The sequence below is a fragment of the Marmota marmota genome, unplaced genomic scaffold (genome assembly GCF_001458135.2).
Source record: "Marmota marmota marmota unplaced genomic scaffold, marMar, whole genome shotgun sequence".
Lineage (NCBI taxonomy): Eukaryota > Metazoa > Chordata > Mammalia > Rodentia > Sciuridae > Marmota > Marmota marmota.
Genome location: NW_026000136.1, coordinates 1302172 through 1327724, shown reverse-complemented (window position 1 = coordinate 1327724; position 25553 = coordinate 1302172). Strand labels below are relative to the sequence as shown.

The 25553-nt window shown below is 45.8% G+C and overlaps 1 protein-coding gene across 16 annotated transcripts in view; it reads left to right on the top strand.

Annotated features, from left to right (window-relative positions):
- The window catches only part of LOC107155951 (transformation/transcription domain associated protein), a 115227-nt gene that overhangs the window by 86632 nt on the left and 3042 nt on the right, over positions 1 to 25553 (top strand). For 8 of the 16 annotated variants that reach the window (XM_048785231.1, XM_048785224.1, XM_048785226.1 and 5 more), the window contains 13 exons: positions 659 to 887; positions 1494 to 1759; positions 2255 to 2355; positions 7867 to 8068; positions 9024 to 9188; positions 10701 to 10791; positions 11895 to 12094; positions 12965 to 13226; positions 18024 to 18249; positions 18872 to 19089; positions 20425 to 20609; positions 24678 to 24881; positions 24971 to 25165. In XM_048785231.1, coding sequence (XP_048641188.1) covers positions 659 to 887; positions 1494 to 1759; positions 2255 to 2355; positions 7867 to 8068; positions 9024 to 9188; positions 10701 to 10791; positions 11895 to 12094; positions 12965 to 13226; positions 18024 to 18249; positions 18872 to 19089; positions 20425 to 20609; positions 24678 to 24881; positions 24971 to 25165 — 2544 coding nt within the window. The remainder of the gene's footprint in view (positions 1 to 658; positions 888 to 1493; positions 1760 to 2254; positions 2356 to 7866; positions 8069 to 9023; positions 9189 to 10700; positions 10792 to 11894; positions 12095 to 12964; positions 13227 to 18023; positions 18250 to 18871; positions 19090 to 20424; positions 20610 to 24677; positions 24882 to 24970; positions 25166 to 25553) is intronic. The other 8 variants (XM_048785235.1, XM_015501983.2, XM_048785227.1 and 5 more) reach the window with 5 other exon arrangements.

The following is a 25553-nucleotide window of genomic DNA, read 5'->3' as shown; positions in this document are numbered from 1 at the left end:
AGTACAAAGAACAGTAATGAGATTTGGGGAAGGAGAAATCCATGTGGACCATAAGAGAAGAGGGAAGGGGGCGGTGGAGATAGAATTTGATGGGTATGTTTGGATAGGCTCAGAATTGTGGCCAGAGTGGTACAGATAAGGGGAGGGCCTCAGAAGTTTGGGGCCAGCAATACTCCTGAGGTTTAGGATGGAAAACTGGATAGACTTTGAAGGGATGTGGCAAACTTGTACTTTTCTGCCTAGAGAGATCTTAAGAACCATGTTTTAGATCTTTGGGGATTTGAATCCGAAGTTGGTGAAGAAGGGCCTGCAGTCAGGGGAGGTGGGTTTGCTCTGCATTGGTAGATAGAGCCAAATGAAGTGGGCAGCCAAAGGGCATTGAAAAGTGGAAGAGAGGTTTAGGGACCCCTCGACAGCAAGGCGTCTTGTCTGCACTCTGTTCTCTCAATCTCCTATCATGGGGAATCTTAAGCAGGTCAATGTTTGGATGAAGACTAAATTGAGTGTGGAATCTCTGGTGCCTGTGTGAGGTGCTTCCCTTGGTAATGGTGTCAGGAGGTGTTCCCAGTGGTCAGACTCTTGATTGACTCGGTGGTTTGGTTTTCTCCTTGGTTGTTAGGAGTGCTTACTGTGGAATGTCTTATTTTGGTCGTGTTAGGCAGCCCAGCAAATCATTGAGCTTCAGGAGGCTGCACAGATCAATGCAGGTTTGCAGCCAACCAACCTCGGGAGGAACAACAGCCTGCATGACATGAAGACAGTGGTGAAGACCTGGAGGAACCGGCTGCCCATCGTGTCTGACGACTTGTCCCACTGGAGCAGCATCTTCATGTGGAGGCAGCACCATTACCAGGGTAAACCGACCTGGTCCGGCATGCATTCATCATGTAATTTTCCAGACGCCCCGCTGTGCTGGTTTCATGTCTTTGTTTTGTTTGGTTTTTTTCCCTTTTCCAGATTTTCTGTTTTGGAATGGGTAAGACAGGTAGTGGTGGTAATGGTGAGGGTAGATGAAGGTAGGAAGGATGGTGGGACTTTTTTTGTTGTTTGTCTTTTCCTACCTGTTCCATTTTTTCTAGTTAGAAGAGAATTGCTGCTGGACACTGCCTGTTGCACCAGCGGGGCAAGCCGGGGCTTCAGTGATGGCACTCTATCTCAGTGCCCTTGCCAGGAACGGCTGCTCTCGGCTGGCTCTGTTGAGCCATCTGGTTCTCCTGGTCCCCAGCTTACCACCCAAACCTGCCACCCACCTGTTTTTAGGACAAACTTTGTGATTTTATGATTTGATATCTAACACAGCAACACTCAACTCTGTAGCACCTTTTATGACTTACTTGTGACATAAAATACAAGGAAATGCAACAAGGGTTTATCACAGAGCTTCTTGTTTTCATAACCATGTTTGTGTGTTTTCATTTTTTATTTAAGCCTTATTGTGGAATACTTTGAAAAATGTTTGACAGGGACTGATAATTCATTTCTTTGCTCTTTAGCTATTGTAACTGCATATGAAAATAGTTCCCAGCATGATCCAAGTTCAAATAATGCTATGCTTGGGGTTCACGCGTCAGCTTCAGCAATCATCCAATATGGAAAAATTGCTCGAAAACAAGGACTGGTCAACGTAGCACTGGACATATTAAGTCGTATTCATACTATTCCCACTGTTCCTATTGTGGATTGCTTCCAGAAGATTCGACAGCAAGTTAAATGCTATCTTCAGCTGGCAGGAGTGATGGGCAAAAATGAGTGCATGCAGGTAGGGTTCCAAGGGACACTCTCCCTCCCGTCGAGGAGGTTCAGGTGAGGGCTCCTAGGTCAGATAATAAGGAGAAGGATTAGAGTTTACAAATAGCTTTAATAGTGGGAGACAATCCTTCCAAAACAAGAAATTGAAGGAAAAACACTTGAGTATTTGAGTTATGATTCTACGTTCTTGATTATGATGTATGCTTAGTGTGTTTAAGGAAAGAAAAAAACTATAGAATTATGAACTATAAGGGCATGAGTTAGATTTTTGGCTATGTTGAGAAGAATACCCTTAAATGTCTAAGATTAAGTTTGGCTTTTCATGAGTCAGTGTAAATACTACTTATCAATCAAAATATTCGCGGTAGACAATTCCATTCTCAATCCACTCTTGTCAATGGCTTTTAAGACTTATTACCTAGATAAATACTTTCATGACATTTTTATATTATCTAGAATTTCAAGAGCTTCTTTTCAACCTGTTTCATTTTCTTTTTTAAAATAGGGCCTTGAAGTTATTGAATCTACAAACTTAAAATACTTCACAAAAGAGATGACAGCTGAATTTTACGCACTGAAGGGAATGTTCTTGGCTCAGATCAACAAGTATGTATCTTATATTGGAATAGGGTAATAGGAAAGCCCTCCAAAGCAAATATTTAGAACTTAATGCCAGTGGGAAATGCAAACTAGAAGTTAATTTGATTTCATGACAGTTGTTTGGTATGATTTTTTGGGGGGTGGTATACCTCTGCACAAATAGTAACTTGCAGCGGATTGATAAGCCAGTTCGATGTGTAGAACTAAAATGTTTATTAAAGATGAGCTGCTGATCACGGAACTGCTGATAACAGGGGGTCATTTTGATACTTCCTTAGCCTGCCGGGATGGAACAGAGTTGGCTCCTTTCATGAGAATGATTCTTGATTTAGAGCAGAAGTCATTCAGTAATGGCCAGTAAGCCAAATCCATACAGTAGACAGGTTTTGGAAATTAAGTTGTATAGGAGCACTTCCATACCCACTGACCATTCTATCACTGCTTTCACCCTGTGGCTGCAGAATTAAGTAATGTTGTAGAAATTGTATGGTCTGCAAAACTCAAACAATTCACTATCTGGCTCCTGGCAGAAGAAGGAAATAAACATCAAATGAAATTTTGTAAATACTATGCAAATGAGGTATCCTTACAAGATGCTACTGATTGCTGTGTAAACTCTCACGCCCACTTCCACATTTTCAGCGTATATGGGTTGCGTTTTTAGCTTATTTTAAAATAAGGAAGCAATTTTGTCATGATAAAGAGTTTTGTCGTTTTTTTAAATGATGTTTTACATTTACAAGACAAAATACTCTATCTGAAAGTGTACAGTCTATGGGTTTTAGTGTATTTATGATGTTGTACAATCATCCCCAAGAGTGAATTATAGAACACTCTGTCATCCCCAGAAGAAATCCCATGTCTATTAGCTGTTACCCGCGCCCCCCTTCTCCCTCTCCCTTGACACCTGTTTCTGTCCCCATGGATTTGCTTGTTCTGAACATTTCATACAATGTGTGACCTTTTGTGGCTTTTTTCAGTGTTGAATCATGCATTAGTACCCATTTCTTTTCATGGCTGAATAATTCCATCATTTTTCCATATTTTTTTTTTCTTTACCCATTAAACAATAGATGGAAATTGGGTTGTTTCTTTTTGCTATTATGAATAATGCTGCTTTGGACGTTCACATACAAGGCTTCATGTGAGCATGTTTTCATTTCTCTTGGGTATAAGTCTAGGAGTGGAATTGCTGGATCACATGTGGTATTACGTTTATCCTCTTGAGAAAATACCAGTTTTTCCCAGTGGCTATCTGTACCATTTTACATTCCCATCATGATGTTTGAGGTTCCCAGTTTCTCCACAGCCTCACTAGCACCTGTTGTTTTCTTATCTTTTAGCCGATTATAGCCATCCTAATGAGCGTAAAGTTACATCATATTGTGGTTTTGACTTGCATTTCCATAATGACTAATGATATAGTTGAATTGTAATTCATGATATGTCTGGATAAAAATTTCCTTTAGATATATTAGTATTTCTCACATTCTGCGGATTGCCTTTTCACTTTCTTGATAGTGTCCTTTAATACACAAAGATTTTAATTGTGACAAAGTCCACTTTTTATCTTTATTTCTCATGCTGCCCAAATTTTTGGTGTCACCTAAGAAACTATGGTCTAATACAAGGTCACAAACATTTACTCCTAGGTTTTATTCTAAGAGTTTTATAGATTCGACTCTTACACTTATCTTTTGTCCATTCTGAGTAATTTTTGTATGTGGTGTGAGGTAGGCTTCCAGATTCATTTTGCATGTGACCGTCCTATTGTCCTGGTGGCATCTCTTGAGAAGTCTAATCTTCCTCCATTGAATTGCCTTGGCACTCTTGTCAAATCAGTTGACCAGACATGTGTGGGTTGTTGTTTCTGGACTGTCATTTCTATTCTGTTGATCTATTATTTGGGGTCCCTTATACTTTCATGTGAATTTTAGATTATTTTAGTCTGACCATTTCTGTGGCAGGGAAAAGGAGGTGGGATTGTGATTGAAATTGCATTGACTCTAGGTCAGTTTTGGGGGGGGGGTGCCATCTTCACAATATTAAGTTTTCCAGTTCATGAACACAGATGTCTTTCTAGTAATTTAGGTCATCTTTAATTTTATTCAAATATAAAACAAACCATTCCAAACATAGTTTTTAGTGCACAAGTTTTATAGTTTTCAGTGTATAAGTTTTGTACCCTTTTGTGGGGGGGGCAGTGTGGAGGAGGCAATGATGGGAATAGAACACAGGCTTTCACACATGCTAGGCGAGCCCTCTTAACTACTGAGCTATATCCCCGGGCTCAAACCTTGCAATTCTTATGTTGAATTTATTCCTAAATATTTTTATTTCATTTGATCCTTTTTTGAGTTGCTTTCTTTCTTTTCTTTTTTTTCATTCCAGGAATTGAACTCAGGGGCACTCAGCTACTGAGCCACATCCCCAGCTCTATTTTATATTTTTATTTAGAGATAGAGTCTCACTGAATTGCTTAGCAGCCTTACTTTTGCTGAGTCTGGCTTTGAACTTTCGATCCTTCTGCTTCCCCCTCTCAAGCCTCTGGGATTACAGACATGTGACACTGCACCTGGCTCATGAGTTTTTGTCTTAATTTCATTTTCAGATTGTTTGTTACTAATGTATAGAAATACAGTTGATTTTGGCTATTGATTTTCTATTTTTCAACTGGGCTGAATTTATTAGCTATAGTGTGTGTGTGTGTGTGTGTGTGTGAGAGAGAGAGAGAGAGAGAGAGGTGTTTGTGTGTGGGGGGGTTTCTGAATATAAGAACACACCACAATGGAATTTTACTCAGTATAAAGAAGAATAAAATTATAGCATTTGCCAGTAACCGGATGGAAATGGAGAACATCATGCTGAGTGAAATAAGCCAGACTCAGAAAATCAAGGGTTGAATGTTTTCTCTCATCTGTGGAAGCTAGAACAAAATAAGGAAAAGAAGTAGGGGAAGATCAGATAACCGTGAAGATCAGTGGAGGAAAAGGAGGAGGGACAGGAAGAAGAAGGAAATGCTCAGTGAAATCACAAAGGCACGTCAAGTGCATACATAGACATGCCACAGGGAATCTCACCTTTCTGTGTGTGTGGAAGACAACATTCAAGGATAGACAAGGGATGAGCAGGGGAGGAATAGTGCAGTGGAGGAGGCGGTGGGGGACAAAGGAAAGAGGGGGGAGGAATGGGAACTGAGATGGAGTGGGTCAGGTTCCATGCATGTATGATTTTGTCAGAGCATTATATAAATATCACACTCTAATTAAAAGGAGAAAAAGGCCGGACACAGTGGTGCACAGCTGTGATCCCAGCGGCTTGGCAGGCAGAGGCAGGGGACACAAGTTCAAAGCCAGCCTCAGCAAAAGTGAGGTGCTGAGCAACTAACTCAGTGAGACCTGTCTCTAAATAAAATATAAAATAGAACTGGGGATGTGGCTTTGTGGCTGAGTTCAATCCCTGGTACCAAAAAAAAGAGAAAATAATCCTATGTGATTCGCATAATTTTTCCAATGTGTCTGTTGTCTTTTGACTTTCTTATATTTTTTTTTTTTTGATTTTTTATTGTGGGTTGTTCAAAACATTACAAATTTCTTGACATATCATATTCGACACTTTGATTCAAGTGGGTTATGAACTCCCACCTTCACCCCATACACAGATTGCAGAATCACATCAGTTACACATCCATTGATTTACAAATTGCCATCCTAGTGTCTGTTGTGCTCCGCTGCCTTTCCCATCCTCCACCCTCCCCCCTCCCCACCTCTCCCCTCCCCTCCCCTCCTCTCTCTCTACCTCCTCCACTGTATAACCCTGAGGGTCTCCTTCCATTACCATGCAATTTCCCTTCTCTCTCCCTTTCCCTCCCACCTCTCATCCCTGTTAAATGTTAATCTTCTTCTCCTGCTCTTCGTCCCTACTCTGTTCTTAGTTACTCTCCTTATATCAAAGAAGACATTTGGCATTTGTTTTTTAGGGATTGGCTAGCTTCACTTAGCATAATCTGCTCTAATGCCATCCATTTCCCTGTAAATTCTATGATTTTGTCATTTTTTAATGCAGAGTAATACTCCATTGTGTATAAATGCCACATTTTTTTTATCCATTCGTCTATCGAAGGGCATCTAGGTTGGTTCCACAGTCTTGCTATTGTGAACTGTGCTGCTATGAACATCGATGTAGCAGTGTCCCTGTAGCATGCTCTGACTTTCTTATATTTTTGATGCACAAAAAAACAATTTCATGAAGTTAAGAAAAAAAAATCATGTCATCTGCAAATAGAGCTAGTTTTTTTTTTTTTTTTTTAGTCCAGAGGCATTTACTTTCTTAACTAATTGTCCTGACTAGAATCTCAAGTACAGTGTTGAGTTAGAATGATGAGACCCTTGTCTCTTTGTCCATCTTGGGGACAGGCTTTTGGTCTTTCACTGTTAAGTAGTGTGGGCTTTGGGTATTTCGTCTATGCCCTTTACCAGGTTAAAGATGTTCCTTTTATTCCAAGGGTACTGAGGTGATCGTGTTTTTCTCTTTCATTCTGTTAATGTGTATCACACTGATTTTTTTTTTTTTTTTTAATGCAGAACTATCTATATATTTCTGGGTAAATCCCCCATGGTCACGGTGTATAATCCTTTTCATATGCTGCTGGAACTGGTTTGCCAGTTTTTTGTTGGAGGTGTTTGCATTTATATTCATAAAGGAGGTGGGCCTATAGATTTCCTTGTATATCTTGTTCATCTCTGGTGGGATATAAAAATGGTGTCTTTGCTATGGAAAACTATTTGACCGTTCACAAGAAAGTAAAAGTTACCATATGATCCAGTGAGTCTGTTCCTTGGTATCTATCTAAAAGAATTGGAACAGTTACTTGATCAGAAATTTTTATAGCAATACTAGTTCCGATAGCCAGAACATGAAAAGAACACAAATGGATTGATAAGGGAAGTGTCATCTTTATACTCCGTGGAATATTATTCAGTTATAAGAAGGGAATGAAGTTCTGACCTGTGCTCCAGTATGGATGAACCTTAGAAATAGTATGCTAAATGAAAGAAGCTAGATTCAAAATATCATAGGATATATGATTTAATTTTTATGAAATATGCAGAGTCGGTAAATCAATGGAGATAGTAGATTGGTGGTCCTCAGGGGCTTGGATTTGGGGAGTTCAGAGTGACTGCCTAGGAAGTGGTTGTAGAGCATCATGAATATGTTAAATAACACTGAAACATTCACTTCAAAATGGTTAATTTTGTCAGGCTTGGTGGCGCACACCTGCAATCCCAGTGGCTCCGGGGCTGAGGCAGGAGGATCATGAGTTTAGAGTCAGCCTCGGCAACTTAGTAAGGCCCTAAACAACTCAGTGAGACCCTGTCTCTAAATAAAATACAAAAAAGGGCTGGGGATGTGGCTCAGTGGTTCAGTGCCTCTGGGTTCAATCCCTGGTACAAAAAAAAAAAAAAAAAGGCTAATTTTACAATGTGAATTATGATTTGGTTTTGCATCTCCTCACAGGTCTGAGGAAGCAAACAAAGCTTTTTCTGCAGCTGTGCAGATGCATGATGTGCTGGTGAAAGCCTGGGCCATGTGGGGTGACTATCTGGAGAATATCTTTGTGAAGGAGCGACAGCTGCATCTTGGGGTTTCTGCCATTACTTGTTACCTGCACGCTTGCCGGCATCAGAATGAGAGCAAATCCAGGAAATACTTGGCCAAGGTGAGATCCAAGGAATTGTCTTTGATCAAAGACCATCTGGTAGCCTTTCAGTTTGGATCAAAATCTAGCTCTAAATCACTGATTCATGCTGGGTCTGAGAGGATTGATTTCATGCCTTAACTCCTAATTCCCTATCTCCTTCAAGTGTCTTTCACAGTTCCATTTTAAAATAAGGAAATCGAGGCCTGGACATCCTTAGGGCCCCAGGACTTTCTGAATGACAAAGCTTCACTTAGAGTCCAGTGCTTTCTGTGAGACTGAGACTCCCATTCTGCAGAAGAGCACTGGAGTTAGGGCTTAACTCCTGGACACCTGTCTAATGTTAGCATCTCTCCAGCAGCTGCAAGGCTTGTGTCCTTTGATTGCTGGTAGTCTCTTCACACAGTGCCCACCATAGCCCTGAGTGCAGGGGGCTATTGGGCATGTGCAGTTTCTTGATTTAACATCAACATTTGGAATGAACCTCAGCACATGTGCATGGACACCCAAACACCTAAATACCTGACTCTGAGATTGCTTGCTCTGAGATATAACTATTTATATCTAAAAGAAAGGCATCTGTGGATTCCAGGCTGCCAGCCTTTGTCCTACCAGGGCTAGGGTGATGTTGATTTGAGATTTTAGTAAAAATCTGCTTGTGTGGTGAATTAGCAGGTTGGCAAGCCCTGACCATCTGCCTGTCACGGCCTCGTAGTCACTGGTCACTGCTAACCAGGAAATTGGATCAGCTAGTAATTGTCATTAAAGCTAAGTCAAGAAAAAATATACTATTCAAATTGTGGGTTTACGTAATTATAAGATTTGTGCGTATATTTAGCCATAGTATTGGCCTCCATATTTTTCCACATGTCCAGTAAAGCTATACAATGTGGAATCTTAAAGTTGGGCAAAAAAAAGTCATTTGATTGAGGGCCTCGATTGTTGCTCACCTCTAGGCCCCTCCCCTCTGCATTAGGTGCTGTGGCTTTTGAGCTTTGACGATGACAAAAACACCCTGGCAGATGCTGTTGACAAGTACTGCATCGGCGTGCCGCCCATCCAGTGGCTGGCCTGGATCCCGCAGCTCCTCACCTGCCTGGTTGGCTCTGAGGGCAAGCTGCTTTTGAACCTCATCAGCCAGGTGGGCTTCAGAAGTTGTTTGTGTTCACAAAATAATTTTGTCTTTATTTTACATTCTTTTCTTCCATAAAGCGTGTTTGAATGCTCAAAAGTATTGAAGATAGTCCAAGAGGCAATAAGATTTTAACATTTAGATGTCACTTAATATAAAGCATAATTAAAAGTTGCAGAAGAACACATCAGGGTTGAAATGAAATAGCTAATAACACAGTACAGTATTAAAATTGTAAATTTTTTGCTTGGCTATTGTTCTACAGAGGATGCAAGTTAAGCAAAATTGTTAGTGTTTCTCTGAGAATTATAGTGAAATGAGAATCTGGTTGGAATTTTGCATCCGATTTCCTGTCCTGTCCTAGGAGTCCTTCAGAGCTCCTTTGAAAGTAGCACTTGCTTGTGACACTCCTCCTTCATGCAGTTAAGCTGCACCTGTAAGCGAGGACAGTTCTTGCTGTCTGGGGGTGAGGCTGGGAATTGGGCAGACCCTGGTCCCATAGATGGCTCTTTCATAACTGTCAAAGTATTAAGGGACTTTTTGTGAAAGAATAGCACAGCAGCTGCATGTTTCGGAGTATATGCTCATTTTACTTGCTCTTTATGTGTGGACATCATTCATGTTTGCCCAGAAAGGACTTTCTTTTTTCCTCGAGGGTGTTGCTGTCTTCCTGGGTCCTAGCGTTTTGCTTATAGTTATCTGCCAGGATACAGACTCAGCCTGTTTGATACTGACACTCACAGAACATCTCTTAAAATGGTGTTAGCCAGGCACCACTGGCCTGTGGCAGAGTCAAACATTACTGTTTTCTTCATGATAGTGTCAGCTTGGCCACAAAATTCCAGTTTGGTAAAGCTGATGGGTCTCATCCTAAATAGGCATTTCTCGATCTCCTTCTTCCTGCAATTACACAGAATAAAAACTATTTGATAATGGGATAAACTAACAATTCACTGCAAATAAAGAATTCCCAATGTAATGATTATCTGGTATTTACAATTCTATTTCTTCCAGAGGCATCCAGGGACAGATATCTTTTGCTTTCCTCAGAAGCGTAGTTTCTCTGACAAAATTGATGAAATTCACATGTTGATTTGTCTTGGGTCTTTTTTTATTTTTGATACCAGGGTTGAACCCAGAGGCACTTAACCACTGAGCCACATTCCCAGCCCTGTTTCGTATTTTATTTAAAGACAGAGTTTCACTGAGTTGCTTAGAGCCTTGCTAAGTTTCTGAGGCTGGCTTTGAACTTAAGATCCTCCCGCCTCAGCCTCCTGAACTGCTGGGATTACAGGCAAGTGCCACCACGCTTGGCTATTTTGGGTCTTTAAAAGGTGAACAGGATATCTCACCTGCTATTTAATATGGCCGTGTGCATTAGATCAGTGACACAGTACTTGCTTCCTTGGAACAAATGGAGATCAGAAACCCATTTCCAACTTGACAACAGTTATTTTCAGTATAAATTATCTTTATTCAGAAAGCACAGCATGTAGTTTATGATTTCTTATCTCTGAGCAGGTTGGACGAGTGTATCCCCAAGCGGTCTACTTTCCCATCCGGACTTTGTACCTGACCCTCAAAATAGAACAGCGGGAACGCTACAAGAGTGGTACGTCTTGGGTGGGGCTTGCTGGCTGGTCTTGAAGGGCTTGTTCCCTGGGGAGTCCTGTGTCTCAACTGCTGTGGACCCTCTCCCGCCCTGCAAATCCCTCCGCACATGGCCGGTCTTTTCTTTAATCAGGGCCCCAAGGTCAAAGCCTGAGGCCTGATTAATGTTACAGTGTGGTAGGGTGTTCATCTGAGTGACCCATAGGTAGAAAAGTTCTATATTTTTAGTTACAGAGAATTATGAAGTTTACCTTCCATCTTGGTAATAAAGACACCCCTGTGAGCAGTTTGTCAGTTGCTGTGCATGTGTGTTGTTGAGGTTGGAAGGAACATCTTCAGCTGTCAGAAGAATCCGCGTCAGTCTTATTAGTTGTTTCAAAAACTTACTCAGAGCATAAGACTTTAATCTAAATTGGATAGACTCTTTGGCATGTAAAGAAATAACTAACGGTACCTTTGTAAACAGCTAAAGGTCCGTTTGCTTCACAGTGTTCCTAACACCCAGAGTCTTCCTAAGGGAGTGATTCTCTCTCTGGGCCACGGGAGCATCACAGGGCAGTGAGATGAGGACCGTGCACAGTGAGAGTTCCCATGTGTTTTCTCACAGGGTAAATAAATATATTTTCTTGTAATGTCATTTTACAAACGTAGGTTTGTCTTTTCTAGATGAAAAATGGAGACTTGCTTATCATCTACTTTTAGATTCTTTGAGCTTTAATAGCAAGCTCAGAGAACGTTTCCCCCCAAATTTTCTTATAAACCTTCAAACTTACAGAGAAGGTGAGAGGAGCACCAGCACACTGTGGGCCCCTCCTGCCCTCGCCAGCTGTTCTGGGCAACTTGCCTTGGCACTCAGTTCGCACACTGGCTTCTTCTCTCAACCATCTGAAGCCAAGTTGTAGACCACCATGTCTTCTGTCCCTAAATCAGTTGCACAGCTACTCTTAGAACCAGGGCATTCTCCATCTTCCGTGGGGAAGCGTCTCCTGGAGGTCCCCACACCGGCAGGAACCAGCGTTCCTTTGCCCGGTGGGTCCTGTAGAGCTCCGAGCTCGGCATCGGTCGGTTTTGCGCTGACAATGGCGTTGTGTGTGTTGCTCTCAGATTCTGGACAGCAGCAGCCAAGTTCAGTGGGTAACCAGTCCCATTCTGCATCAGATCCAGGGCCCATAAGAGCCACAGCACCCATGTGGCGCTGCAGCCGAATCATGCACATGCAGCGAGAGCTCCACCCCACTCTTCTGTCTTCCCTGGAAGGCATCGTCGATCAGATGGTCTGGTTCAGAGAAAACTGGCATGAAGAGGTATTTGGATCTCATTTTGCAACTGCTGGTTACTTGTGGAGGGAATGGATCGTTCTGTATGCTTCTGTGGTTGTCTCATCATCTTCATATTTAGCTGCCTGGTCGATTTATGTTGGCTATTGAATTTAACCATGGACCAGGTGAAGAGTTCATCTCTGCACACTAGGTCAGCCTCAAATATTTGAAGAAGACTTCTGAAGAAATAAGAAAGCCATTTCTTGCTTTTAAAATACTTGTTTTTTCTACTTCAATGACCTCAGTTACTTAAGTGCCACTGGTTGACCTGGTGGCGGCTGTGTGTGTGAGCAAGAGTGGTGGCAAGGCAGCAGGAAGTTCTGATTTCCAGAAACAGGAAATCATTCATTTTCTTATCACTGAACCAGGTGTCTCTTCAGCAGCTGGGCCACCTCCTTGAGGTTTGCTTCAGCGGATGATAAAGTCATACCCACTTGACTGTCTGTGATTCACCTGGCTGGGTCCTGGGGCTAGCTGGAATTTATGCGCAGGTTTTGTGCGTGCAGGTGAACATAGTGATAACAGCCAAACCGCTTGAAAACCAGGCTTTCATGGTTAATCAGGAGGCAGTATGTGCACGTCCTGAGACAGTGGGGTTCTCTGGTTTTTGTTTGTGTTTGAGTGTTCGGAACCCTTACTCATGGGTAAAAACAAAACAAAACCACACCAGCTCACAGTGTCACGCACACGGGTCTTCATCTGTTCTGTGCACGCTGATTTACACCTACCATGTGCCAGTGTGCCGTGGGTGCAGATAACCCTGGGGCAAGGAGCTGTGTGTGCAGCCACTTGGCTGGCTGGTTGCTCTGCTTGGTTGATGATTCCTGGCTTCCTTGATGATCCCTCTCCTGTTAGGTGCTCAGACAGCTCCAACAGGGCCTGGCAAAATGTTACTCCGTCGCCTTTGAGAAAAGCGGAGCAGTGTCCGATGCCAAAATCACCCCCCACACTCTCAATTTTGTCAAGAAGTTGGTGAGCACGTTTGGAGTGGGCCTGGAGAATGTGTCCAACGTCTCAACCATGTTCTCCAGTGCCGCCTCTGAGTCTCTGGCCCGTCGGGCGCAGGCCACAGCGCAGGACCCCGTTTTCCAGAAGCTGAAAGGGCAGTTCACAACGGGTGAGTCTCACTCTCTTTTCCCGAGTAAAGTTCCTATTTTCCCTTGGTCTTTAATATCAGCTGATTCTATTCATTCATTTTCTTATCACTGAACCCAGGATACTGTATAAAAATACAGACTGTATAAAAATACAGACTTTTATACAGACTGTATAAAAATACAGACCTCAGAACATGAGGAACCCAAGACTGCCACCAGTGTGGGACTACTCGTGCCTCCTTCCTGCTACAGAATGCTCAGGACTCTGAGCTGCGAGACAGGGATTAGAAAATGGGAGATTTTCAGATCAAATCCTCTCCTTTGACCCTTCCCTCAGCCTTTACCTTACTTGGTTTTGGTGGGAAACAGAGTTGGGTGAAGTGGTTGGATTTAAGTGTGCAAGGCTTACAGTGACAAGTACAAACTAGACTCTGAAGGCAGAATAACTGAGAGCCTGTGTCTTCAGCACTGTGTCCCGAGTTAGCTGAGTGCATTTTCCTAGGCCCAGAGGAGTTCGAGTCCTGGCTTAGCCACTTACCCGTGATCTGAAGGGATCTGCGGATTCTGGTAGCCCAGGTGTTTTTATCTGTCCAATAGCGACCCTTGCCAGACGCTCCCCAGCCCTCACAGTGCACACACATTTGTGCTTTTGCACACACCCAAATGCCATTCCTGCATACCCACTCCCACCAGGAGTGCTTGGTTCCAAACAAGTCACTTTAGCCATCCTAATGACTTCTACAGGCCTGAAAGATTTTTCATGTGAAAGCAAGTTTTGTCATATACAATTTTCCAGAGTTAAAGGACACAGTTCTGCCTGATCATTCCTGTTTTTATAGCTGTTTAAAACATTGTTTCTTCATTGATAGGTTAGCATAAATAGTCCACATTTTTAGATATTTTTAGAAGTATCTTCTCCCGCTCACCGTCCTATGCCTGGATCAAACCCAGGGCCTCATACTGCTAGGCAAGTGCTCTACCCCTGAGCTGTATCCCCAGCCCCAGGTAAAGAAAAGACTAATTGTGTCTTAGAGAATACAATTGAGAATACACATACAAACACACATACAGATACATAGATTGAAATAATGTAAAAGATCCTATCCCATTAATCATAAAGGATACTTTGCAGGGATAGCCATGACTTACCTTGAATCCATCAGAGTGCAGCACATACCCTCCATCATCCAGACGGTCCCCGGTGCGGGGCTTCTGCTCTTGGTATGTTGGTTGGGCATTTAAGGTAACACGACCGGCCTAGGTTGAGCTTTCCACACCATGGACCTGCACCAGGAAAATCAAGTACAAGGTCTGCCTTTCGTGCTGGGAGCTTTCATCATCTTGATTGTTACCTTTGTGGGGTTCTTGTGTGCCTTCCCCTTTCTCTGAAAAAGGAAGCGCCTGGGATGAAAGTCTTGTGGAAACCGTATTTTACTAGAAACGGTATTCAGTATGTCTTCATCTTAAAACGTCAGCTCATTTCATCAAATAAAGTCTGAAATATAGAATTAGAAATGGGATGAAACACATGGATTTTGATGTAAACTCAAAAGTAGTTGCTGTGAGTCTTCCAGCCCCCCTCAAACCCCCACAGGTTTCAGATGTGTAGATCAAGCTCCTGCCCTCCTTCCCCTGCTCCTGGGGAGGCCATTTCTGATCTCGGTTCTGACTCCTTCTATGGAATGTGCTTCTAGTCTCAGATACCCATAGGGAGGTGGGAGAAAGTTTAGGAAGAGTCTAAAAGAGTCTATTGATGTATTTCAGAGAAGTAAAACAGTATTTTCATATAGGAACTTATACACAAATATTCATAGCCATTTTTATCCCCAGACTGGAAACCACCCATACCCCCTTCTTGAATAACAAGGTATAATTTATTCATTCTCCGCAAAAATAAAAAGTTAAGTATTGATGCACAGAGCAACTTGGATGAACCTCAGAGATACTATACAAGAAGGATACACACTGCATTGTTTCAATTTATGAAACTTTTTTTTGTTGGGGGGATACCAGGAGTTGAATTCAGGGGTACTCAGCCACTGAGCCACATCCCCAGCCCTATTTCATATTTTTTATTTAGAGACAGGGTCTCAGCAAGTTGCTTAGCACCTCACTGTTGCTGATGCTGGCTTTGGACTCACAGTCATCCTGCCCCAGCCTCCCAAGCCGCTGGGATTACAGGTGTGCACCACTGCACCCAGCAGATTTATGAAATATTTGTAAAGTAATTATAGAGATGGGTAATAAATTAGTGGTGGCTGGGTGTCAGGGATTAAGGAGTGGATGTGGCTATCAAGGGGTAGTAGAGGGGAGTTGACAGCACAGTTGAGCATCTTGATAGTAGAGGTCAAAGGTCATGCAGAGTTGCTCACAGGACAGGACCCCCCCCCCAACACACACACACGTATGGCCAGTGATCTGCGTCAGCTGTGTGGACTATGCCAGTGTCACTCTTGGTTCTGCGTAGAACTGTGGTTGTGCAGGATGTTGGCATAGGAGGGGGGCTAGGCTTTCCTGTATGTTTCTGCAACCTGCTGGAAGTCTGGTTATTCCACAGCAACAGTTTAAAAAGGAGTAGACCAGAAACACAAGCCCAGTAGCTCCTTCTTGATCTAGTGGAGAAGGAATAGCCCCTGCGTGAAGCTGCCCATGTCCTGGACGGTGGAGCCCGACCCGGCCTTGCTAGGGAGTCTCTCATTTTGCACCATGTATGCTGGCCTCTCTGGCTACCTGTTTGTGTGAAATTGTGGCCCCGTGGGGAATTCTGAGAAAGGACATGACAGTGCTTAAAATGAAAGGAAAATCAGGGGCTGGCAGTGTAGCTCAGTGGTAGAGCACATGCTGAGGCCCTGGGGTCAGTCACTCCCAAATCCTACCCCACCCCAACTCTGAAACAAACAAAAGAAAAGAAAGCCGGGGGAAATGTCACGGGGGAAGAAAGCACATGCACAAGTAAGTACATTGACCCCAGTGAAGTTCATAGGCGGGCCGTGAGGACTGGGCAGTTAGAACTGCCAGGTCTCGTGCCGGGGTGCCTATGTGTGCTAGCTCAGCTGATCCTTACAGGATGGGGTGCACCTCTGTGTTCCAGTGTGTGGGTGAAAAATCTGAGGCCTCAGGAGGTGGAGGGTCTGTGGGTGTAAAGCTGTTCAGCTGGTGAGGGCTGGAGCTGGGGCTGAACTTGGGGAACTCCTCGGCTGGGAGGAGCTGCACCACACAGCCAGCTTCATACCACCTAACAAAACGCACCATGGCGGTCTTAAACCAGCCTGTGAAATACGGTCTCCAGGGTAGCCTGCATACTGTGCATGCTCTTCATTAGTTTCCCCAGCCTTGAGTCACTTCTGGGCTGAACACCATCTAGTGCCATTGTTCCTCGAGGCCGTTTCGCACAGAGAATGTGATGGGATGTTGCTGGGCTTATTTGCTGAGCACCAAGAGTTGACTTTGGGCAGGTTCAAAGTGATACTTGGTGTGGGAAGAGACAGGGCAGGTCTGCCCTTGGCCAGCCATGCCCTCTGGAGCCTTTCCTATGTGGGGCACCTGAGCTCAGCATCCAGTGGGCCTTTGCCAGCTTTTGGTTCCAAACTGCTGCTATTCGCCCTTCAGTCGCTTTCTTGGGCTTGACTCTGTCTGACTTGGTAGCTCCTGCTATGTGGCTGCCCTGGGAAGGGAGAGGTGGGCAAGAGGCTGTCTCTGCCAAGCCCACAGCAGGCTCGGACCAAGTGGGACTGAGAGAAGGTGGTCCACAAGCCAGTGATCATGCAGGGGAATGTCGAGAGCATCTTGGGTAGGAGGTGTTGTGGAGACCCAGGCCTCCCCGTGGTCTCTGACCATCATGCAGCCTGCACTTCCCTAGGCCTAGAACAGGGCCTCCCTATGCCTGCCCTGGGGTCCTTACTTGACACACAGAAAGGGTAACTTAGAGTGACAGAGGGGTCTCTCCCAGCACTGGTGCTAATCTGGAAGGAAATTGATGGCTTTTAAAGGACAATTTATTTGAACTTTTTTGAATTTATTGAGTCTCAGTAAAACCTGACAAATACATTACCCAGGGATTGGTTGATTGATTTTTATTGAGTCAGGTACTAGAGACTGAACCTAGAGGCACATTGCCACTGAGGCCAGCCTCGACAACTTAGTAAGACCCTATTTTGAACATAGGTTCTTACTAAGTTGTCGAGGCTGGCCTCAAACTTGAGTTCTGCCTCAGCCTCCCAAGCCACTGGGACTCCAGGCATGTACCCCCGTACCAGTGACCCAGGGATTTTTTAAATTGCTTAAGTGAAAATGTTTTCTGTTTTGTCATTTAGATTTCTTGCCATGATCCTTCTGAGAACTCATCCTTTAGTGCCTTCTGGGTACACCCTTATTGTCACATCAGTCACTCTGTTTTTATCGCAGGGGACTTCATTTCTTGGTGTGATTGACACTCATACTCAGAAGTGGGGCTGCCCTTGTGATGTAATCCTTAGGTCCTGGTGACACGAGCTCCCGAGCTGTTGTGGGTATTCACAGGCTGTCGTTGTGAGGTGGACATGCAGGGGCCTGTGTGGCCTCAGCCCTCTGAAAAGAGCCTGTTGTGACGGGGGATGCAGTTTGATGTTGGGTTCATCTTTCTTCCTCCTCTCAATGTTGTGAGAGGTCCTGGACAAGAGCTGCTCTCTCAGGTTTACACCTTCACTTTGAAGAGCATGTGGGCTTACGGTTCTGTGCTCCTCATCACATATAGAGCATGCCTAATGCAGTTGGTAGATGTTTGAGTGGTAATTTTGTAGTGGCGATTGAAATGTTTTTAATCATGTTTTATTTTCCAGATTTTGACTTCAGTGTTCCAGGATCCATGAAACTTCATAATCTTATTTCCAAATTGAAAAAGTGGATCAAAATCTTAGAGGCTAAAACAAAGCAACTTCCAAAATTCTTCCTCATAGAAGAAAAGTGCCGATTTTTAAGCAATTTCTCAGCACAAACAGCTGAAGTAGAAATTCCTGGGGAATTTCTGATGCCAAAGCCAACACATTATTACATCAAGATTGCTCGGTGAGTGAGCATGGCCTGGCATTTGGAGGGGGCTCCGGGGTAGAGTCTGAGCAGGATTGCAGACATTAATTCCCTAGATTGGGAGAATACATGATTATTATAGCAGGAGAGTAATTGGGCACCTTGAAAGAGCTTGATCTGACTTGAAAGTCCAATGCCCTGAATGAGGGTTGGGTTGCCTCCTGGGGAACCTTTTCTGAATCACCATACCATCTGACAAAATGCAGAGTCTCCCAGGCTTTCCTAGCCCAAGCAAAACTGGACAGCCCAGCGCTTACTAGAGCGGCCGCACCTCGCTTGACATGTAAGCTGTTCAAGAGGACAGCAGTGGTGGTGGTGTTTTGTATTTATTTCTAAATTAGATGCAGTGCACTGCTTTTCCTTCACATTGTGTCCGACTAGCCATCCTCCCTGACTTCCTAGCAGTGCCTGCTGCAATGTGAAATACTGGCCCATCTACACATCTTGTCAGAGTGGGACGGGGTCACACGAATCATTAGCGACTGTGGAACTGCACAGCCTGCTTCTTCATGGCCATTCTGAATACTCTGTTTTCTTCCGAAGAAAAGGTTGGGGAACCAGGACTTGGAGTTCATGCTTCATTGTTTGCTTGCTTTGGTAGGTTTATGCCCAGGGTGGAAATTGTCCAGAAGCACAACACAGCTGCCCGCAGACTGTACATCCGTGGGCATAATGGCAAAATCTACCCGTACCTGGTCATGAATGATGCCTGCCTCACAGAGTCTCGGAGGGAGGAGCGCGTCCTGCAGCTGCTCCGCCTGCTGAACCCCTGCTTGGAGAAGAGGAAAGAAACGACCAAGCGGCATCTGTTTTTCACAGGTATCATGATAACTATGCCTGGGGGTGCAGCAGCTCAGGCCTTGTGTGTGTTGTGTGTGTTGGCCCAGGGAGGGTTCCAGACGGCACTGAGAAAAAGGCTGTGGGATGAAGAGCAGCCCTGATGGCCCTCCTATGGACGGTGTCCCCACCTTCAGGCTGCTCCCTGCGAGGTGAAGGCTCTGAGCTGAGCTGAGTCTCCATGAAGACTACAGAGTTCGTTTCTAAATGGCCCCAGTAGCAACCACTGAGTGAAGTCTTTTCTTCCCAAGTTGCCACAGTCACTTTAGCTGCAATCCCTGAGGCTGGAGCCTGCCACAGGGCATTCGTCCAGTTCTGTGTGGTGCTCTCCTGACAGCTCAGGTGTAGTCCAGTCCATCCTGACCTTCAAGTGTAGTATCTCCAGACAGGAGGTAGATTAGAAACAGGTCAGGGGCCAGCTTGCTGCAGTGCTTCATAGAAAGCTGTGTGTGTTTTCTCACGGATGCAGCATGGGCTGCAGTGCTGACCCAGTCATGACTGTTGACCCAGTCATGAGGTGCAGAGTGTTCTTTTGTTTCTTCCACACACTTCAGTTAGCAATGAGTGGCAGTCAAGTGTGTGCCCTGGAGTCATCTTGGAATTTTTTCGTGGACTGAAGCCAGGGTGGCCAGCCAGCAGCTGTGATTTAGTGGATGGTAGACTCAGTCGGCCAGCTTCGTTCATCAGTTAGAATTGCCTCTGTTGTCTCAGTGGCCTGGACACAGACGAGAGCCAGAGCGGGACATTGCTGCTGCCTGCCTTTTCAGCATGGCCAGTGCAGGCCATCATGGGGTCCGGACTGGGCAGTCTGGGCTTTGATGTTGTCTTCTGGAGTGACCTCTCTCTTTTGGAATCTCTCAGCTGTTTCCAACTTTATTTGGCCAAATTCCATAGAAACTTAAATCTAACATCTTGAAGTATTTTCTCATTTCACCCATAGATAGCCCCATGGGGCCTATCTGAACTGTAGAACAGAACACAACCCAGGTGATATTTACCTGAGTGTCGCCATTCCAGCTGCAGGAAGACAGGGTCGCAAGGTGAGCCAGGAGCTGGGTTCCTCTGTGGACTCCAGCTGGGAAGGCATCTGAAGAGCGAACAGGGTGGTCGTCACTTTGTGTTTTTGAGATGGCCTCTGAAGAACTTGGCTCATGTGGACTGAGCTTGATGCCATCTGCTGAGTACCCGGGGTGTGACCCAGGGTTCCTCCTCTCCTCACACAGCCAAGTTCTCTCGGCCCTCAGCCAGTGCAGAAGGTGGGGTCGAGCACTAGCCCCGGGTTCTGCCCTCTCAACCTGCCCTGTTTCTTTCCCCCAGTTCCCCGGGTGGTCGCTGTGTCCCCGCAGATGCGCCTCGTGGAAGACAACCCCTCTTCACTTTCCCTCGTGGAGATTTACAAACAGCGCTGTGCCAAGAAGGGCATCGAGCACGACAACCCCATTTCCCGTTACTACGACAGGCTGGCCACAGTGCAGGCACGGGGGACCCAGGCCAGCCACCAGGTACCAAGCAGGGCCAGGCTGCTGCCCAAGGCCTCCACCTGTGACCGCTTTCTTGTGGTCCTGGCTGATGTGGGGACCTAGGAGATGAGTGGAGCGTTCTTTGAGGGTACTTCTCTCACGTAAAGTAACTTCATTAGACTTATGAGATGGTAGGAATCAGCCAGTGACCTGGATGAGGGGACGTTTCTGCAGAGGGTTTGCTGTGACCAGTTGGAGGTAAGTTCTCCTCCTCGAGAAAGTACTGTCCTTCTCCCTTACAAAGCTCAGAAACTGGAATCTAAAAATCAGTTTTCATGCAGCATGAGGCCCTGGGTTCCACCCCCAGCACCCCTCCCCCCCCAATCAGTTTACATCAGACTCACTTCTCACTGGGCGGCTGGTTCCCATGTGAAGTGGTGTGGACTGTCTGTTGTCTCTGTCTGTCCTGAGCTGCTGACAGGACCCTGGTGCACTCCTGGGATATTAGGTGACACGCGTGTCTATACTGTGTGTGTATTGCCTGAAACAGAGTGGGGAACTCTGAGATGGGGAGCCAGCTGAGTGACTGGCCTTGGGTAGGAGTCCCGGGCAGACCACAGGATCCTGGGTAGACCCGCCTGCATCCCTCTGGGGCAGAGGGCCCTTTCGGGGTTTGCAGGTTCCTGTCCTTGCCGGAGAAGGTGTTGGTCTAGGTTTGTGAGGAGCGTCCTGAGGCGGCCATTTTGGACTCTCCAAGTGCCCTGTGGTACTGCTGTGCATTGCAAAGGGAGGCCAAAGGGCGGAAGCCAGGACTTGCCCGGTGTCGCTTGGGGCTCATTTCAACTTGGCTGTGTCCTGGAGCAGTTGGTCTTGTTTATGAAGAGTCAACCCATAGCTGTGTGTTTGACCTCCAAGGCAGGGCCTGGGGTACAGGCAAGGCCCCGGGTGGTCCAGGGCAGCTTCCCACCTTTGTGTGCAGGCAGAAGGAACAGATCCTGTTTTCTGATTGACCTCTGTGCACAAAAGTGTTGCCTCCTTTGTGAACTGGTGCCAGGGATTTTTTTGTGGGGCGGGGGGGTGTTGCTAGAGATAAACTTAGGGACACTCAGCCACTGAGCCACACCCAGCCCTATTTTGTATTTTATTTAGAGACAGGATCTCACTGAGTTGCTTAGTAAGCCTCACCATTGCTGAGGCTGGCTTTGAACTCATGATCCTCCTGTCTCAGCCTCCCGAGCTGCTGGGATTATAGGTGTGGCCACTGTGCCCGGCTCCAGGGATTTTTTTGTGACACAAGTTATGGCTTGGTCATTCTGTGGACTGAGGACAGCTTGGAGGTACTCACAGGAGAGGAATGGATTGTGTTCTTCAGGTCATCACTTGTCTCTAACAGTGGAAACCGGTGACTTCTGTCTGCACGTGTGCACTCACATCTTAAAAATGCCACATGAGCCAGGCGTGGTGGTGCACGCCTAAAATCCCAGCCACTCAGAAGAATGAGGCAGGGAGATCATGAGTTTGAGGCCAATCTCGGCAATTGAGTGGGGCCCAAGGCAACTTAGTGAGACCCTATCTCAAAATAAAAAATAAAAAGGGCTGAGGCTGTGCTCAGTGGTCTAGCTCCCCTGGGTTAAATCCCTAGTACCAAAAAAAAAAAAAAAGAAGAAGGTGCTGTGGGTCCTGCTGAGCTAGATGCTGACCATGTGGAATAGCCCAGCTGTGCGCTGTCCTCTCTCTGCCTCCTTGTGGGCTGCTTCTCTGCTCCTTCATCTTTCACTTGGGATAGCACCTTGGTTGAGATATGGTTCGTATACCATGAAACTCACCTTTAAAGTTCACATTTAAGGGTTCCTAGTATCACAGCGTTGTGCCGCAGTCACTACTGCTGTCTTTAAAACGTCTTCCCCGTTTGCTAGTCCCTCCATGTTCTTCTGTACTCCCAACCCTGGGGACCACAGATCTTTCTGCCTCTGGATTTGTCTATTCTGGACATGGAATTCTACATACAGGATTTTTAAAATTTGTTTGTTTGTTTAAGGGGGGAGTTTTTGGTACTGGGCACTGCACTCTACCATTGAGCCACATTCCCAGCCTTTTTATTTTGAGATAGGGTTTTGCTAAGTTGCTGAAGTTGCCTCAAACTTGATCTTCCTACCTCAACTTCCTGAGTCACTGGGATTATAGGTGTGTGCCACCATGTCTGGCTATAATATATGGACTTCAGTGAATTTTTTTTATATTTCCAGGGTTCACCCATTTTGTAACATGTTTTCATACTTCCTTTTTATTGTCAAATGATATTCCATTACATGAATATCCACATATAATTTATGCATTCATCAGTTGATGGATTTTCTGGCTAGTATGACCAGCATTACTGTGAATGTTGGGGTCTGTGTCTTTGTGTGTACTTTTATTTCTTTTGTAGTTTCTTCACGTTCTTGCCAACACTTACCACTGCCCATCTTTTTGATGGAAGCCGTCCTGGCTGGTGGGTGTGAAGTCCTCTTTCAACGTAGCTGATACCTTTTCATGTCCTTTTTGGCTATTTTCCTTGGAGAAATGCCTGCAGGTGCTTCACCCACTTTTAAATTGGATCATTTGTGTTTTTAATGTAAACTCAGAAGACTTCACCCCTTTCCCCTGTGTGTCAGCGTGTTTTCCTGATTCTGTGTCTCTTACAATATAATGTCGGAACTGGGAGTTGTTGTAGCAACATGATTTGGCGACTCTAGACATCACATCCTCCCTTGAAGACCTGTCGGGTTTGGTGGTGGTCATAGTGACCTCCTGGACTAACTGCAGTCCAGGCTTTGTCGGGGGCAGCCCTGATGTCTGCTCAGTTTAGTGTCTGGCTAATGGTTTAACAGAGACTCTGTTGAATGTCTCAGCCAGTGGATCTTGCATCTTTTTTGAGGGTGTGTGTGTTTGTCTCTCTCTCTGTCTGTCTGTCTGTGGAGGGGTATGCCTTCCTCAGGGCTCAGCAGTTTTCAGCTCTGCCTTTGCCTTCGCTCCCTACTTATGCAGAGTCTCAGGGTCAACCAGACGAGCGCATCAGCTTTCCGAGGTTTTTTATGAGCACACACGTGGCCTTCTAGGTCCCTGAGTGTACAGTGCTTCTCCGAGCCCCTGTGGGCATGCCATTCCCCTGCTCTTTTGCTTGGCCAGTCTTGTGGGTGTCTTTTCCTCTGACACCAGCGATATTGAACAGTTGTCATTGACCGGTTTTGCAGATGCGCTTCAGAAATGCTGTCCTCGCCGTGTGAACTCAGGGTTCAGTAAGATGGAGAGAAGCCCTGCGAATGGGGCTTTTTGTGGTTAGCTTCCAGGCAATTCAAATAGGGACAGTTCTCTGGGGGCAAGTCTTTTTTGGGGGGTCACCAAACTCATTTTGCCCACTCCAGTGGCTGTCAGGTTACTGTTTCCACGGCCAGCCTGGTCATGTGGCTCTTGGCTCTCAGCCACCAGAGAGGTGGGGAGAGGCCCAGCAGTAGGTGGTGCACGCCTGTGGGCCTCAGGAGAATCAAAGCCACCAGCCTCACTGCTGGTGGGAGGACTCGCCTGTTCTCCTGAACAAGAGCTCCTCTGACTGGGAGGAGTCTGGAAAGTTCTGAAAATGGTTTTGATTTTCTCAGCTTTTTTACTGCGCCAGGAGCAGGCGTTGGAAGCCCCTGTTTTCGAGTCTTCCAGGATGAAATTCAGTTCTGCGTTGCCAAACACCTGCTCTTCTTAGACTAGCTCCCCAGTTCGTGAAGCTGGAGAGGTGTGGTTGAGGCCCAGCTGTTTTGTTCTTCCTGTTAATGGCCTGGTACATTCTGCAGTTGGCATGGGTGGAAGTTTTCAGATCATTACCTCCCTTTCTGTAGGACAGATAACCACACATCACATAACTAAAGCTTTTATTCAGACAGTCCCATTGGCAGTTAGACCACAAGACATTGAGCCCCAGAGGGAAATGGAGCAATCTTGTATATCCTTGTGTTTAGTTTAGTCAAATAACATTGGCAGCAAAGTCCTCTTTACGGGTTCTTATTAAATAAACCGTTGCAATTTGTAGGGGGAAAAAAATAAGCCAGTTGGATGGAGGAGTCATGAAGTGATGTGTTTCAGGTCCTTCGAGACATTCTCAAGGAGGTACAGAGCAACATGGTGCCCCGCAGCATGCTCAAGGAGTGGGCCCTGCACACGTTCCCCAACGCCACGGACTACTGGACCTTCAGGAAGATGTTCACCATCCAGCTGGCTCTGATTGGCTTCGCTGAGTTCGTCCTGCATTTAAATAGACTGAACCCCGAGATGCTGCAGATCGCTCAGGTAGCGTGGCTTGAACCGCCAGACCCTCTTCTTCCAACTTCTCCCTTCCGCTGCTGAGTCCCTAATGCATCTCCTCCTGTGAAATGCAGGACACCGGCAAGCTGAATGTTGCCTACTTTCGATTTGATATAAATGATGCAACTGGGGACTTAGATGCCAACCGTCCCGTCCCTTTCCGCCTCACACCCAACATTTCTGAGTTTCTGACCACCATCGGCGTCTCTGGCCCGTTGACTGCCTCCATGATTGCTGTTGCACGGTGCTTCGCCCAGCCCAACTTCAAGGTGGGTCATGGAGTCGTCCTGTGGGAACCCAGGCCTCAGGTTCCTGCTGAGCTGCTAACAGGACCCAGTGCTGAGGTGGAATCCTGTGGAAAGGCCCTGGGACATTCCCTGTGCTGACGTGTTCAGAATGTCAAGGCTCTCAGTCTAGAGTCCTCTGTGGGACGCCTTCCCCAGCAGTTCTGCTGCCTGTCACCCTCCCTTCCCCCTTGGCACCCCCTCCTGGCATTAGAGGGCAGAGCTTCTCTGTGGGGCTGGAGTGAGGCTGCTCAGACTGCTCAGACTCCAGGGAGCAGGACACCCCGGGCACCCTGGCAAGCGTGAAGCCACCTGAGAGCATCTGGCAGCTCTGTCCATGGGGACAGGACAGCCAAATCTGCCATTTCCAGGG